Source organism: Pygoscelis adeliae, unplaced genomic scaffold (genome assembly GCF_000699105.1).
Source record: "Pygoscelis adeliae isolate BGI_AS28 unplaced genomic scaffold, ASM69910v1 Scaffold226, whole genome shotgun sequence".
NCBI classification, from domain to species: Eukaryota; Metazoa; Chordata; class Aves; order Sphenisciformes; family Spheniscidae; genus Pygoscelis; species Pygoscelis adeliae.
This window is the reverse complement of record NW_008824983.1, coordinates 499,112-517,151: the sequence shown is the minus strand read 5'-3', so window position 1 is coordinate 517,151 and position 18,040 is coordinate 499,112. Positions and strand designations below refer to the sequence as shown.

General features: G+C 40.1%; 1 protein-coding gene across 1 annotated transcript in view; it reads right to left on the bottom strand.

Moving 5' to 3' along the window:
* Positions 1-18,040, bottom strand: part of SCRN1 (secernin 1) — a 29,503-nt gene that overhangs the window by 8,280 nt on the left and 3,183 nt on the right. Inside the window, 2 exon segments of the mRNA XM_009325701.1 lie at positions 2,197-2,399; positions 8,293-8,474. Of these exon segments, the coding sequence (XP_009323976.1) occupies positions 2,197-2,399; positions 8,293-8,474 (385 nt within the window).

Here is an 18,040-nt window from a genome sequence, read left to right as displayed (position 1 = left end):
ATCTGTAAACTGAAATAAACCCAGATTCTGGAATTTGGCACAAACTTTTTCTTAAACAGAAACCAAAGCAGTATTTGTGAAAGTTATTAATACTGCATTCCACAAAAGTAAGCTTGCTTTTGTAATGCCTTATGCATGCAATTTAAATACTGAGTAACAACTTACAGTAGGAAGTTCTGTGCGTCAGTCTGCAAAAAAGTCACTGTCATTCAGTTCTGACACTAAGTCACTGACAGTTTGTTCTGATTCACACTTTCAAACAGCATACCTTTCAGAGAATTTTCTTGACTTGAGTGATAGGAATATTTGTGTTCTTATCAAGCTAGGCAAGCCACTCCTTAAGAGCTCTTTAAATATTACATTTAGTAACTCGTGAAATAGTATTTCATGGTTTTGATCCCCCTCAAAAAAATGAAAATTTATCAAGCAAATAAGTCTTTCCACTCAGCCTGAAGAACAGTAATAGGAAGGATTTTATGGTGTTTATCCTTAAATCACTGTGAAAGAGTTGCTTGATAAATATTCACTGTAAGCTTTACAGAACTGCAGCAGTAATAGTAGTATTAGAAACAGAACTCTTGAGAATTGAGTCAGGAAAAAAAATGCCTTCACACTGGGGAACGACATATTTTCCCTGTTTTAGCAGCATTTGTGCATTCATTTGAAAGCTGAAGAGGCACGCTTATGGTTGCAAAAAAGAACCCCTGAATGAAGTATGAAATATAGAGTTCTTACATAGCCAGCAGCCTTTCCTCCTGGCAGCCTGCAGGAGATGGAAACTACTCTATCTGTGGTTCACAGGGATCTCCTGCAGAGAAATGTGCTGGTAAAAATCAGAGCAGAGCTGCAGTATCATTTCAAAAAGCTGCAACCAGCAGATGAAGGCAACAGTTTATTTGCTGGGAAGAAGGACATGACGGTTATATATTGCTGATGCAGCTAAAAAGGCTAAGTAAAAAAACACTGTTCTTCAAATATCAGTCAAGTAGGTCAACAGAAGAAAGCAGGCTGTCACTGCGTAATCCTAGGAACCTCAGGAGCCAACTGCTTTCCAGACTTTGGATTTTATCAGGACAGCATTATCAGTCTTCCTTCCTCTATGTTTGGTATCTGTTTACAGTAGAAGACTTCCTCCATCTTGCAGGTATCCTTAAAATGCAGGCTTTGCTTGGGAAAACACCATCCCTGCTAAGGTAAGCTGATTCATATGTGATGGCATGAACTGGCAATAGGCCATCACACAGCATTACACAGCCTGGTGTTATTTCTTTGCTTTGGTATTTTCAACAAAGGTAAACCTCCCTCCTCCCTGTATCTGCTATCTCCTACCTTTCAATGAAGCGGAAAAGAAAAGAGAATTGAATGGATCTATCATAGCTCAAAGCACGGATGACAAAAATCCTCTCAAATTATCTGAATTTTTAATTCATTCAAATGTGAGTAAATTTTAAAAAGCCCTACTCTTATGAAAACAAAAATCCCTTCAACATTAAAAACAACAACTGTGAATAAATTAAACATACGCCTTAGACAATCGTATTATATTAAGGCAGCACATATTTGCCAGCAGTTTTAAGTAAGCTCAGCCACCAAGCCAGTGAAGTCTAGAAGTTAGTTTGGGAGCTCTGGCTTCACACATACAGAAAAAGAAACCACCTACAAGTTTGAAGAGCAGAAAAGTACTGTTTTGCAGTATCAGATAAGAAATGGGGATATGAGGGGACTATATCTATTGCAGTAAAGCAACCAGCAGCAGCCCATTCAATTTACCACCTAACACAAACCCTTTTCTCAAAGCTGTCAATGCTTATCGTTCCCTCTTAATATTTCAGATTTGTAAGTAACAATTTGGGCATTAACTCCATCGAAAAGACACTTGACACATTCCAAATAGTAAATAAATCTGGGAAAATACAACACTTACCAAAGATAAAAATTTAAGCATGATGATTATTACACAGATTATGTACACAGGTAACAATCTCCAACTTCATAGAAAATGCTAAGTTACATCAGCCAATGCAAATCAACATTTAAAAAAATAATATTACAAATATAGAAGGTGGTTAAAATTGATGATTTAATCAAACATTTGCATAAATTAGTCACTTATTTACACTCAGTAAGACCAATTCTTCCAAGACAATTCTTTACAGCTATTTATAATGAGAGGTTTGCTGTGAGTGATAATCTGACCTGTGATTTTTTCTGCTGCCCAGTACTTTCCAGAAGTCTCCAGTATCCAGGCTTCATTTCTGTCCACAATCAAAAATGCACTTTGGAAAGTATGGCATGAACTCCCATCTTCATAATAATTTCCACCTTGTCCATGCTCTTCCAACAGAGCAACTATTACATCCAATGCTTCTTTAGCTGTTGCACCTCTTTCTAGGCCTAGTCTGTAATAAAAGGGTAAAACAGAGATTCAGACAGACATGCAACAGTGAGGTCTCCATAAGTTATTAATTTTAAAAATCAGCACTGATCTGGTTCTAAAATACCGACATGTCAGGTATGCTTAGTGTAAGAATACTTGCTTTAATGAGTTACTAAGATTACAGGATGAGATATTAAATTATTTAATTTGTTTCAAGTCTTTATTTTCTACACTGGTTCTTTATTCCCAAGCCTACCATAGGCTGGTTTTTAGGTTTTTTTAAAAAGTCCAATTATCAACCAATGGCCTCAACTGCACTGTAAACATGCAATGCTCTATTTATCCTGCCCTCGGGCAGAATAAATTTGAAGGACAATTTGCAAAGGTCTTTTTAAAGTAACAGCAGTATGCAAGTTTACTTTTCTGTAAAGAAGGGTGGGAAACTGCAAATTAATATTACCACAGAACAAAAAAGGGAAGGAGTATTCAGTATTACAATCTCTCTGCAACCTGTCTTTCCCAATGCTCCAATATCTAATTGGCCATGGAAGCTAGATGTATGTTATCCTTTGATGCATATTGCATGCTGTAGACAGAAGCATTTGTGCACAGTCATGCTTCAGTGTTCCTGCAGAGGCTTCCCCCAAAAAGCATTTAACAATTAAACACCAGATACGGCTTTTGTCTGAACTAAGAGTAACCGTATGTCTAAAAGAACATGATTTTAAAAGAAAGTTTGAGTAAAGCAAGGGTATTTTCAGGAAAAGTAAACTGAGGCACAAGAATAGGTCTTACAAAGCTATAGGGAATGACTGTATCCTGCCTTGAATAAATGGGATGAAATAATCCCTTGAGATAATTTACAGCCCTGACCAAGTCAACAATGAAAGCAGCAACCAGAAGAGTCCAAATCAGACCTGCAAGCGATTCCACGGGTTCCAAAATGTGATTACTGGTAATGAGGAAATGCAGTATTTCAAACAGCAGCATATCCATGCCTCCATCCTCTGGGAGAGCTATCTGGATCAGTCCAAAATTTCTCTCTGTTGGTTATGTCACCTTAATATTTTCCTCTGTGTTTATCTTTCTCTAATAGCTCTATGGACGAAGTCATTTTGACTGATGGATAGTTCCAAGAAATTCACCTTTTTAAATTTAAGTACTATGCTAGCCCTTTCCATTTCCCTGGAAATCACATAACAAGAAAACAGTACTCTGTTTCTTTCCTAAAAACTACAGTATACAAATCAGGTCCTGATAATTTGAATAAATTTGTTGATCTAAACACTTTTCAACCTGATCTCTGCACTGAGCCTGCTTTGTGAAATAGATGGCTACTATTAGCCTTGTTTAGGTTGAATACTTGAAAGCAGTGTTTTCACCTCTCAGCAGCATCTATTTACCATTTAGTGACAAAGGAGAGCCAACTGGCATTTTAGATCCTAACTTACAGTGACAATTTCTCCCCCATCATCTTCTTACTTTGCATTTATAGAATCTTTCTCTCTTGCCTTGTTTCTCTTATTAGCTGAAACTTGTTTTGCATTGTCTCCATTTTTAGTCCCTATGCATTTACGTTATTCCTTCATTCTTTTCATCACTGGCGCAATTGCTTTTTCAGAGCAGCACAGAGATGCCAGTCTTAGCACATACTACAGACATAATTTAAAAGCCAGTCCAAAAGCACCTTTTGTCACTGTAGCTGTCACTGCTACAGGTAAATGAATGGGCTGACAACTACCTCGGTGACCATATAGTCACTAGATTCAGTGATAATCGGCTCCTTTCTCCCCAGTTTATGACCAAAAGCATTAGGTTATATCAAAGCCTGCCAAGAGACATAACATCACACTAACGTCTCTGAAATTTTCCGAGATGGTTATAGTCTAGCTTTCTCTGTCAAAACTACAGCAGAGATTCAAGCTGAAGAAATATCTTTGAGAACATTTTTTGCAAATGGCTCCAATGTTACATTTACTTCCATGTAACAAAGGCCTAGGCTCTGCTTTTGTTTGGATGCTCCTACCTGTCAGTCACAAGGGGCAGCAAAAAGCAAAGAAAACAAAAAAACCCCACCCTACACCTACACAACCACCACACAGCTCATCTCCACAAAACTGTAGGTCTTGCCAGTTATCTCAGCATCAATGTCCTGGGTAACTGCAGCATAACCCTCCCACTAACACATTTCAGAGTACCCTTCAAGGTGAGCTGGAAGAAAAGTTTTAAGTAATTTCACCCCCAGATGAGAGCTTGAATTATTCATTAAGAAAATTTCAGTGACGTAGTACAATCTACTGCCTCAGTACCTCCAATATGCTGTCACAGCATATTATAACCTTGTCAAAACAACATTATCTTAAGCTTTTCAACTTCACCTATCAGTTACAGATGCAGACTTTCCAAATGAAGTAACTAACATACATGATGACGACGACATTCTACTTTATTCGGTTTTGATGTCTCTAAGGAAAGAAATAGGTAAACAAATTAATACCATTTTAAAGAGCATTCTTGACTCCCTGCCAAAATTGGCATCTCTGTGTGGCTCTGAAGAAGTGATTGCACCAGCGAGGAAAAGAATGAAGAAATAATACAAACACATAGGAATTAAAAATTAAGACAACAATGCAAAAACAAGGGTGTATTTTACAGGTTTCTTCATATATACCTTTTGTATGATAATGTTGTCCTGTTCTAACTGTATCAGCATAAGCAAAACAGTACACCATCTCTTCATATGAAGGTACTTCCCTAAGTAAACTTCCCTAAGCTTTATAAAGGCAACTGTGCCTCAAAAAAAACCCCCCACACTAAACTAAACTGCAGCCACACTAGGAAGAATATCTGAAGAAAATCCTGGTAAGGTAATCAATGCAGCCACACTAGTGCAGCTTTCAAAGACCAGCTTTTGAATAAATCCCTAGAACAGAAAAGAAGCGTTTCTTAGGAATTTGTGCTGGAACCTGTTTTCTCTCAATTTTTCTGTCTGTTGTGACTAGGTTCATGTTCTGCATTTAGATAAACTGGGATGGGGACAAGCCTGCATGGAGTAGGACCAACTTCTACCCCTTAAGTCAATCACAAACTTTATTCATTTCTTAAGAATCATTCGTATGTTCTGACATGCTATGATACACTATCAAGCTACAAGTCTGTAGATACCTGTCTTAATCCTCAGATGTAGCACTATAATAGGTAACACACTGTTTTCAGTCATTAAGCCAGCAGCCAGCTACTAACCAAGCTAAGAACTTCGTGAAATACATCTTTCCTGATGTCCATCGTGGTCTTTATTGAAAAAAAAAAAATGCTTCATCTATGAGGTTGCAGGATGAATTTTCAATTTCCTATTTCAACAACAAAACATCCTGACTTCAGAATTATACTACCCTGCTGAAAGATGCCTCTGGCCTGTTTAACGCCATGTGCTCTCACAACACCCACCTACAGCCTCTGCCCATGTCAGCTGGATTTTAAATCCTAACTGAAAAGTGACAACTCCCGATGATTTCAAAGAGAGAGGAAGTCTCCTCTACGGAAAAATAATAATCACTTCAGGAGAATGTAGAAGCAAGCTCTTAGGGGAGCCTGAGCATTCAAGGAAAATTTGAATCTACTACCTGGATGACATTCCTGGATTGACAACTCTTACACCTGCTCTGAAGAACATGTTTCAGAGTATAAGGCTTTTAGTTTCTTTTGCAAGCAGCTAGTCATACATGCACACAGAGTGTCAGTCTTCTTCCGTCACCTAAGATCTGACACAGATACAGAAGTGCAACATATACATAGGTGTGAGAAAAGTTTGGCCAGCAGAGATGTGCATTTCTTAATTAGGTTTAAAACTCCTCAGTTTGTTTTTATTCCAATAAATCCTGAGCGATAGAATTAGTCTGTTGGCAGATGGGTAAAGAGGCAGAGCTAGTACCAGCTGCTTCATTGCAGCCTATATGATTGATTTTGTACTTGATGGCTCTCTATTCTACAAGGTGATCCAAAACAGATAAGCTTAATGCAACTGGCCAAGTCTTCACAGTGAGAGGAAGAATCACTTTGGCTGGAACAAGAGGCAGATGGTAGTCTGCAACACATCTCTAGTTCTCCTTGCCTTAAGCACTCTCTGCCTTCGAGCTATGGACAATTTTTTCTGTACATAATAAAGAAGAGAGGGAGGGTAATATCTACAGGTGATGATCACCAGTAGTTTATGACCAGTTTCTCCTTATTTTGATATCTCCTGATTTGCTAGCGTGGGTAAATCAGTATTTTGAGACTACAATAACTGTGACCAAAATAAGCACAACTCTGCATCTAAACCAACGGTTTGTTAAAATCTCAAAGGATGGTAGCAGGAGGGAAAAAATAAAGCTGGAGCTTGGGAAGTCACCTAATATCTCCCTCTTCTTGACAAAAACTTGTCCTACATTTTCTTAAAAGAGCCCACCCGGTCTATTCAGTCTCCCTTGATACAATTAAGCTCACTAGTCCTGCTAGGTGCAGCTTCTCCACAGATTCCTTCAGTAATACAGCGTTTAGAGAAAATACCAAAGAGAAACATAACCCCAATTCCCTCATGATTTTCTCATTGGTCAGATTCTATAGATCTCTGATCATATTTCCCATTTCCACTGCATTCTCTCCAACCAGCTCGTATTCCTCTTGATTTATAGTAGCTGTAACCACATACTGTATTTCTGCAGAGACATCATTACAGTCAGAGAACATTTACAATTACGGTTTCAGGCAGCTATACACCTAACAACAATTTCTTCTAACTCATGCTTCCCAGCTTGCTTATGAGAATACCTTCTAAGGTTTTAATGCCCTCTTAAAAGTCAAGGTATCTACTTCCTATCCTCTACCCATAAAATTTGTTAACTCATTACAGGAGTAAAGTAGAATGGTTTGACAGGATTTTCCTTGACTAACAGCCATTATTGCACATTTATCGTCTCCTTGATATTTAAGTGGGTATTTTCCCCTTCAGGAAGTGAGGTTAAGCTGGTCTATCTATAACCACAACTCTCTAACCCTATTAAATGTAGCCACTACATTTAACCTTTTCCAGTCATCCAGAACCTCTCCCATCTTTCACTAGTTCTCAAGAAAAATGAGAATTCGCCTGAAATGGGTTCAGCCTGCTCATTAAGTATCCTAGAGCAAATTCCAGCAGGACCACTGGGTCTGACATTGATTTGCTTAAGTGGTCATTGTCCTGTTCTATCTTTAAAGTAAATTGAGTCCATTTGCTCCCTTTCTCTTTGTAATAAGTTTGCACCATTTTCTCTTGTTCTCTCATTTTCAGCTTTCTTCCCCCACCCAACTCTTTTAAATTCTCTTCACTACAAGATCAGCATGCAGGTTGAGCCGTACAGTGCAGCACAAGCCTTTTAGGCAGACAGTCTTCAATGAACAGACTTACAGGAGTTTGTTTGCCAGCATTTAAATAAGGGCAATGGTTTGCATTGGAATGCATGGGCTGAAGTGAGGCATAGTAGTTTGTTTATGCCTACAGTTGGCTATAAGCCCAGGATAAGCTTTTTAGGTCAGAGTAGGCTGGTGTAAAGTGGGGGAGAATGAAGGGCACACCAGCAATCTGATGTTACAAATTAGTTAGAAGTTCCTTGCTAACAATGTAATAATTTCTCTTACCCTGTCAGAACAGCCACTGCTAGACTGTAGGGTAGATAAACAAGGTAGGTTTAGTGAACCCACATTAGACTGGTAGCCAAATTCAGATTCCAAGTGTTTTAAGTATTAACTCAGCTGTGTCTGGAGCTCTGCCTAGACAGGTGTCCTGCTTATATTGTTTTAAAATCTCCTAATGCCAAACACCACAAAGCTGTTACGCGGTATCATCATCTAAACCTTTGGTGTTTAAAAGGCTGGTCACAGCTAAGCAAGCCACCCACCTGACAAGATCCATTCCAAGCAAGGCTTCAGATTCAGAAGCTGGTTCTCTGGTCACGACGGCTTCATTAGCTACACAGACTCCATGCTCATTAGCTCCCATTTCTGCCCCCCAAAGCCAGGAGGGCCTGCTCAGCACAATAGCATGAGTCTTCGGTACCTGCTCAATCTCAATATACGTGCACTGCAGAGAGAGCAGGAAGAGAAAAGGCAAAACAATGGCAAGCATTTTATTTAATGCTGTGACTGAAGTAACACAAGACTTCAATGTATTGACAGGACACACGTCATTAAAAAAAAGTCCACGTCTTGAGTATGAGTGGCGAATTTTTTTAAACAACATTTAACTGTCACGTTTGAACCTTTACATCCTTATATTGCAAAAGCCTGGAAAAATACATCTCTCTTGATAAGTTGCAGGCTTCAAAGAGTCAAACAGAACCCAAGTGCTAGAATCAGTGGAAAGTAGCAGTAGACAGACTGTACTGTTACAGTAAAGAAACACAGATCATGTTTGTACATAGTAACAACATCAAACCATTCTACCATCTCACCTAAGCACTATCTCCAGTACTTTATTAAGTACATAGTGTAACAATGGTAACTGGACAAAGTACATTAGAAGGCTTCCCCCTCTCCCTTGCTGCCTCCCCTGCAGCTGCCCCCAGGATTGAGACTGCTGGTAGAAAGAAAAAAAAAAAAAAATCAAGACTTGAAAAGATTCAGCAGAATGCCTTGCTCAACAGTCACAGGAAATAAAACACAGACATAGTTTTTGCTTAAAGCTGATGTTTCTGCTATTTTAAATGGTCTACTGTAATCAGAGGTCTGTGGATGTATTCTGACAAGTCAGAAATACAGAGGAAGGCTGCAAAGAAGTAATTTGAACTGCAAGGAAGAAAGAAATCATTCGTTATCTTTCAAATATATTTACTTTTCTCTTGCTCTAGGACTTGAAAACAAGCACTTTTCCCAGAGAGCATGGAAGAAAGCTTGATCCACCATTAGATCATTGGCTTGTACAAGCCAAAGGAATGGACTTTACATTTTACTACTGAGGTCACATTAAGCTCTTCAAGGACCAAACTCCACAGAATCTTCTTTTGAGGAAACTGAAGCTGTCTGTGGTGTTTATGAGACAGCTCTTAGTGTTTAGTATTCCTATTGTAACATCCTCCTTGCAGGAAGTAATCTGCAACATTTTTCTGGAGGAATATTTAGTCAGACATATCAAAGTGAGCAGGATGACCAGAATGGCTTGTAGACTGAAAGTTGTTTGCCATGAAAATAAATGCTGTGTCTACATTAAAACCTAAAGCCTAAGGAATCAGTCTAAGATGATTAGCAGTGAGAAGCTATTTTTTTTTTTTCCTAACCTGTCTTTCCCCTTCTAAGGATTACACAGCATGATCATCTTCAGCAATGACTTTTACAGTAGTAGTTACTCTAGCATGCAATTAAAATGTATAACAGGCCATCTTTGATCAGAAATGGCATTTTTAGAGTCCTTCACTCTGACCATGCAAGAAGGACACAAGAAATGAGCTTGCCACCTTCATTAGGAATTGTGTGCGAACAGGTCAAACTGCCATCTTTCTATAAAACCAGGCAAATTATAGGTGAAATAAGAGGATGATTTCTCACAGAAGACACATGATAAAAAAAAAGTGGGGGGGAACTCTTCCATTCTAAGGAATTAAAAATAGAGTAGGGACATGCTTAATTTTGATTTTTGGCTTAGGCAATAAGACCTCAACAGGGACTGATCTGCTGTATTTGTTGGAGAAAATCCCCAATATTAGACCAAGCTGTTTGACCAAATTGCTTAGGTAGTAATACACTATGATTTTGTAGAGGCAGATTCCTCCTCTATTGAGGTGAAACAACATCTGACACTGGCCAGGAGCTAAGATCCACCAAGTAAAACCACTTTATACAGTTCACCCTTTGTTTCATCTTCCAACCAAACCACGCTGGAACAGCCATTTCTTATCAAGACTCCCTCTTCTCCATTTGAGCTGTCAGCAAGCAAATCTCATTTTTGACATTCTGTGCAAATTTTTTTCAGAGCTGTTTGGATTAGCACTTAATGCATGTGTGTGAGTGAACACAGAATAACTGTATTTCCTGGATGTGCAGAGGAGGACACAGAGCTGCAGCAGCAGGAAAAGGGGTTGGGCCAAGCACCTTCCCACGTTACACGTGAAGACATGACTGGAGCAGCTATCAGGAGACAGGTCTGCAGCCAGGGAAACACCAACCCCTGCACAGCACAATTCTTGGCTCCCTACATCTCACAGGTGGTCAGCTAGTTGGAGCCATCCAGGGCATGAACCTTCGCAGCTCCGCAGCAGAAAGCAAAAACCTAGACGCAGTGTGGAGGAGACTTCAGTACTCCATAAACCCCCACTTGCATAGCATTCTCTGGCTGAATAGCCGTATTATAAAGCTTGCTTACACTGAGGCTTTGATTTTTCTAGCAGGAAAAATGATGAAAACACTCTGAAAAGTGATAGTTAGGCTAAAAAATGCTGAATGTCTTTTCGCTCCAAAACATATTCTGGCTATCCTTGCTACCAAACATTTATTACTTGGGGCCTCATTCCAAAACCAAGCATCTCCAAAGCTGCTATTCATTATAAAGATTTTATTGTCAATGGTAGCAGTCGAGAAAGGGGAAAGAGGAAATTGTTTGCTCCTGCTTGAAGGATCCAGAGCATTCTGAAAAAAGTGCTTTTGCTTTGTAACTATGTAATCAGAGGCCAGAAAACATCCAGAGGCCTCTCTATGCACCTCTTTCATTTAGAAACACATTTCAGTCTGTAGCGAAGGCAACTGGCTGAGTGCACCGGAGAGCCAGTGAGACAGCAAGCCAACAAAATACAACTGTCACCTTCTATATTGCTTCTTCACATCCCCCAATCCAACCACAAGCAAATATGGACCATATTTTCATGTTATTTTCAGCTTCCATACAATAACTCATGTACATAGACAATGTTCAAGCCTTATTTACGTAAATTGCCTTAGAAGGTCTAAATAACAGAAAACCATTCCAATCTGATAGTAGATGACACAGCCTTGTAAAACTACCATTGACTTGATTCTTGTTCAACAATCCTTTGCCATGTTTATTGAAAATGGTGAAAAAGCCTCGATGAGATTTTAACCTTCCCATTAGAATTATTTACTCCAGTAATCAGAAAAGTAGGCACTCAATAGGACTAATGTATTAAGGCAGGCATCTGGTTCATATTTGTTAATAACAGATAGGAACTTCTCAAAAAACTAGGGTCCAGATGTGACAATAGATTACTAATTTTAAACTTAAACCTCTCACTCTTCATAACTCCACCACCCCCCTTAAAATAACATCAGAAAACTCTTTTCCAGATAAAATAATATGTTCACACAGGAAACAGAGGAACTGGGCTATCCACCTGTATCCAAGACACGTGAATCATAAAGGTAGGTCAACTAAAGCCAGTCGCTGGATTTCCAGTGCAGCAAACCATTGCTGCTTATTCCACAGAAATTAGAACATATGCTTGTTAACAGCTCAGACATGGAAGGAAATGGTGGGAGAAAGACAACACTATCCACCAAAAAATTCCACTGGCCACTAGCTCTCTAGAAATGGGAGCTCAGATGATGACAAGATTTCAAAAGCGAGCACAAACCACAACCCCCCTGTCCCCTCTCCTGCACCCCACCGATCTGGCAAATTCCTGCAGCACAACAGCATAGCAGCCTGTTCTACCAAGAGCTGTGCCAAACTAGGCAATGACAAATCAAATAGACATAAGGTACTGCTGTGATTCTGCTTGCTACCAACCCTGTCTTTAAAATTCCTGAAGCATCCAGCCTCAGCGTTTCCTAACACTAACATTTTTCTTTGAGTATGAATGCTAAAAACAGAAGAATACTGATACATTTGGTGACAACAGCTGTGAGTGGTGTCAGGCTCCATTGATTTGCTAGAATTCCAGCCCTGAAAGCAGCATAACTGGCATCATGCCCTGTGACAGTAAATTCCCATCAGGAAATGTAAAGAACAGAGACCACATACCAGAGATGCAGCCAATGACTTTAGAGGACTGAGCAGGCTGGAAACTAATGATGTTTCTTTTATTTCACCTACGGTATCAAGAAAAGAATCTTATCAAGGCAGTTCTAAATATAGTACAATGCACAAATGTACCTCCCACCCTAGCTAGGGCATGCAGATATGTTGGAGGTATTCCAAAAACAGACACAACAGTCATAAGCACAAGAGATTTCTTCTTTCATTAATGAAAAGAAACTATTGTGCAGCTTCTACTGTACTCAGGCTGCAGAAGCCTGATTCCTAGCACAGTCAGTCAGGTCATTATGAAATATCAGTGAAATCACATAGGCTTTGGCCCTGGATAACAAAGGCAATAGTCAGGGAATGCTTTAGAAAGAAATGATCTTTGAAGAAGGGACATAAGATTCTAGATTACAGAAGAGATTCCCCCACACCACCCCCTCATCAGCTCCAGGCCCTAACTTGGCGTTAACTCTTTGCTTAACTACTTCAAGCACTGCTGTACCATAGCACATATTTGAAAATAGGCAAAATCTCTGTACTATTGCACTAACTCGAGAAGTGGCACTAAGGCTGCTTTTAACCCCTTCCAAAAGAGGGATGTCAAAAATGTGATGAGGCAGTCTCACAGCCTGCTGCCTCCATGGTCATCAAGGCACCAAGACTGACGGCCTGGTTGGAACTGTCTATAGAGGTGATTCCACAGGTGACACAGGCTATCTCGGCCCTTCCATCATGGTGGAGGACTGGAAAGCTAGAACATGGTTGTTCAACGAAGTCCCCAGACCATCCCCTGTGGATATGCCTGACAGTGTGTTTTACAGGTAATTCATTTGCTGCTTATTTACAGGAACAAACGTAATAGAGCTCAAAGGAGTGGGAATAACCATTCTCTGAAAAGAGAAATATGCAAGCAGTAGCACACAATACAGAAGATGTGGGTAGCTGATGCTGTTACCACTGCTTGCTTATGCACTAAGCAGTGCTAAGAATACAGTGGAAGACACTTGGAGGACTTTACAACGCCCATTAAGCACTCCCATGACATCCTCTGCTAGCAGCAAAACTGTTGTGTCACAGTGGAGGGGACAGCCATACACCAGGATAAATCTAGCCTGGGTACATCTCAGGTAGTCAGCCCTAGTTCCAGCAGTCACATTGTCAAACCAGAACGGTGAACAAAAGTCTCTCCAGTGGCAGGACGAATCCTCAGGTAGCTAGCTTTCAAAAACACATGCTATGCTAGTACTTGTATCCTCATGTTGTAGCCAGATACAAACAGCAACATTTACTAAATGTACAAATACAGAACAAAACCAATTTCTGCCACAGTAGAGTGCCTCTTTCTTCTTCATATTAAGAACAGTCTTTCCCTTTTATGAAGACCCTAGTACACTTTACGTAAGCTTCTGTATTTGTGTATTGTTCCTAGCTGTTTCTATTCGTTGCAACCAATAACTATAAAATTTTAATCTGTATGCCTCTGATCTCTAGCCATGTCATTTACCTTGAAGACTAAGGATAAGATTTTATTCTGGAAAAGAATTAGAGAAGCTAGAAAAAGCCGAACAGTTCCCCTGTCAAAAAGCAGAACTACACACCCTCTGACCTGCTCTATCAAGCCACCAAGGAGCCCCAGGCATGTGAGCCACAATATGGAAATGTACTCAACAAAATGAAATATAAAAATCTTTAAACAAATAAAATACCACAAAGTGCAGCAAGGCACCCAAGGCTGAGAACACTCTCTGGAGACACTATATGTCAGAGTTCATTCAGCAGTGAAGAATTCACCTCTTGTTTTTTAAGTTACAAATCTAGCAGTCTCCTGGGTGATGAGCAAAAGTAAAACTGAAATAGGGATGAAGCTTATTCATTTAATTTTTTAAAATGGTAAGAAACAGATTTCAAAGAAGCCACAAAAAGCCCATCACAGAGATATCCTTGGAACTCTCAGATATCCTAGGACTGATTTCTTTGCTTGGTCACTTTGAAATGCCTGCTCACACATCTGTTTTGCCACAAGTAAAAAGTTTGGGTCCAGACAGGATAGTTGGAGGTTTTTTGCCCCACACAATTCCAGCACTCTCTCTCCTCTTCCTCTCTGTTCCAATAAAAAAAAAAATTAAAGTGATCAAGAAAAAAAATAGTTCAAGCTAACCAGTTTTGCTTTGGTAGCAGAAGGGAGCAAAGAAGCAGCACTCCTACAGTAAAAACAGAAGCTTTGAGAGGGCAGAAACATCCAAGAGATGATGGCTTCTATCTCTGAACTGCTGCTGGCTCATGCATTGTGTTACAAAGCAAGGTCAAACACATTAAAGGCCAGCGGCCTGCAATGGAGCAGAACAGAGAAAAAGCTCACACTAGCCAAGCAATAGACTCTGCTGAAGGCAGCAACCACTTTCTCTCTTTTATTAGTTGCTGCCAGCCTGCATAGTGCCTCTCCTCTACCTCTGTGCGAAGTCTAAAGGTTAGCTTAAACAAGGTAGCTTGAGGTAAGCTGTCCGACTGCATGTGTCATGAGATAGGCTGCTTACACAGCCAGTTATCAGGTCTCAGCTGAGATGCAAGAAAAAGCAGCTTCCTAAACTATCTCTGAATTGTAAGCCTTAGACTACAATCTTTTTTATCTACATAGAGTAAATGAAAAGTTTCATCATGGGCACAGACACTGCTGTGTTTCTTCAAGGTTTCCTGCCAGTCAACACTTGCCCACGGAGGTATCGTAGTGGGGGTGCCCAAGTTCACGGCTGCAGTAACATGACTGTAAGCATGGCACTGTCAGTCTAATCTGGAAGCTTCCCAAAGAGCAAATTCTCAGTAGATTCAGCTGCTGCTTGGCTTCTGTTACCAGACTCTGAACATCTTACCCCCAGATATAATGCAGATAACCCAAACAGCTGGCATAAGAGGGAATCAAAGTATACCAGAACTAAACTGCGGCACTGGCATGATGCCTGGTGATTACATTACAAATACCAAAATTAAGATACTTCCACACAATACAAAGCCAACTTTAATACAGCCAAAGTCTACTTTCCAAGCTTTATATCTACCTTGCAACACCAGACAGAGACCCTTCAGTTAGCTTCAGGTAAGTTATGTCTGCAGTGCTCATAGCAATGCACAGCAAATACTCTCACTGCTCCTCTGAAAACTCAGAGCAAGGGGAGGTAGGATGGTATCCTTTTAAAAAAAAAACCTATTAAAAATGAGAAAAAAAACAAAACCAACTTTAAGGCATAACTGTGCCATGAAGTTTTAGACAATACAAAATCCCTCCTACCCACAGAGGGCTGACTTAGGACAGAAGAGTTTAATACGAATATATTAGAAAAAAATTGCATATTCCACAATTTTGTAGACTTTGTTGTAGACCATCCTTTCTATTTTGCCCCCCTCCACTCCTCCGTAAGAAGTTGCATGCTATCAAGATAAAAGAGCTTTTACAGCTCTATGCTGTAGCAAGCAACTATGACTATTTTAAAATCATGGATAATTTTTTTCGGTTGATCTAAAAGAAAAGATCCACCTGGAAAACTCAGCTAAGAAAAAGTCATCCACCCAAGACTTCTTCAGGAAGAAGAAAACCACAGCAAGGGGCAGGTTACTAGAGAACAAGAGAAATCTAGTCAGTAAAATCTACCTTAAAAATAAGACAGAGGGACTTGTATCTTAAAGCTCATGCAACATGAATTCTCACTAACATGGAAAATTCTTAAAAATCCACATCTGGGGAAAAAGAACACACTTAGTTTTAGTAGAGGAATTCAAAAAAGGACCCTATTTATGCTTAAGGGAGCAATATTTCACTTGCACACACAAGTTTACTAGACTGACCACTACAACAAGGAAGAGTGCTGATCAGCATCTGCCACTGCAAAATTACAATGCAAAACAAGAACGAACTTTTGAGAAAGTTGTCACACACACACAGAGCAGACCTTTATGAAAAGCCCCATTGTTCAGGGTCTTGGGAACCTGCTGACATGGAGGGAAGGAATTATGTTGATGAGTTAGCTGCAGGGTTACTTGTCTGGTAGATTGAGCCACAAAGATCACGCTTAAAATGACTTGCAGTATTCACTGAATTCCCTTGTTTAGTGCCCTGCCACAAACTATCTGATAGCTATATAGCATAGCCTGCTTGATTCCTTTATGGCAATAACCTAGCTGAACTACTGTGCCATTTTTGGTTACATTGTGCATTATCACATTTGCAAACCTGAGCAGCACAGAACGTAAATAGGATACAGACTTCCTGAGAGTCTTATGAAACAACCCATGTTGTTAGTGTGTTGAAAACCACCTCTTAACAGAAGTTCAGAACATGAGTGACAGTCATGGAGAAGCAATCAAAATTTGATACGCACAGGGTTACATTACTTGCAAAGAACAGAATATAATGAAAAGCAAGTCCACCATCATTGCCTAGTGAAGGTAAAAGATCATGTATCTAACGTAAGAACCCAATGCAATGTACAATATGGAATGGAGAGAAAAGCTGTTCATTTGGAAAAAAAACCGCTAGGATGGATGAGAGGGAAAACTTAGTCAGAGGCACAAAAGCTTACTGAGTTAGACAAACAGTAGCATGAAATTGGTCAACCACATTTTTCCATTTGCAAAATATCCTATATTTAATTTTCTCAGACCTGTTTACTTAGTTTTATAAAACACAAGGGAAGGAAAGCTGTAGCAAGAAAACCCCCACCCAACAATTATTGAACTGTTGGCAGTTTTCACAGGTTTGAAAGAACAAAGTAATAATTCTCAGTATGTCAAAGGCTACATCTAGAAGCTTTGACATTCCTCTCTGCTCCCCATATTAGCTAATTACCTCCGACAACTCAATGAGTTTGCTTAAAAGGTGGATATCATTTTGCATGCCTGCTACTTAAAAAATGTGAAGCAGCTGAATTCAAGCCCTTCCTTAAAGCTTTTCCTAACTTTTGGAGGTACCACTAACAGTACACAAGGAATTCATAGAATCATAGAATCATTAAGGTTGGAAAAGACCTCTAAGATCATCGAGTCCAACCGTCAACCCAACACCACCATGCCCACTAAACCATGTCCCTAAGCGCCTCATCTACACGTCTTTTAAATACCTCCAGGGATGGTGACTCAACCACTTCCCTGAGCAGCCTGTTCCAATGTTTAACCACTCTTTCAGTAAAGAAATTTTTCCTCACGTCCAATCTAAACCTCCCCTGGCACAACTTGAGGCTGTCTCCTCTTGTCCTATCGCTTGTTACTTGGGAGAAGAGACCAACACCCACCTCGCTACAACCTCCTTTCAGGTAGTTGTAGAGAGCGATGAGGTCTCCCCTGAGCCTCCTCTGCTCCAGGCTAAACAACCCCAGTTCCCTCAGCCGCTCCTCATAAGACTTGTTCTCCAGACCTCTCACCAGCCTCGTTGCCCTTCTCTGGACATGCTCTAACACCTCAATGTCCTTCTTGTAGTGAGGGGCCCAAAACTGAACACAGTATTCAAGGTGCAGCCTCACCAGTGCCAAGTACAGGGGCACGATCACTTCCCTACTCCTGCTGGCCACACTATTTCTGATACAGGCCAGGATGCCATTGGCCTTCTTGGCCGCCTGGGCACACTGCCGGCCCATGTTCAGCCTTCTGTTGACCAACACCCCCAGGTCCTTTTCTGCTGGGCAGCTTTCCAG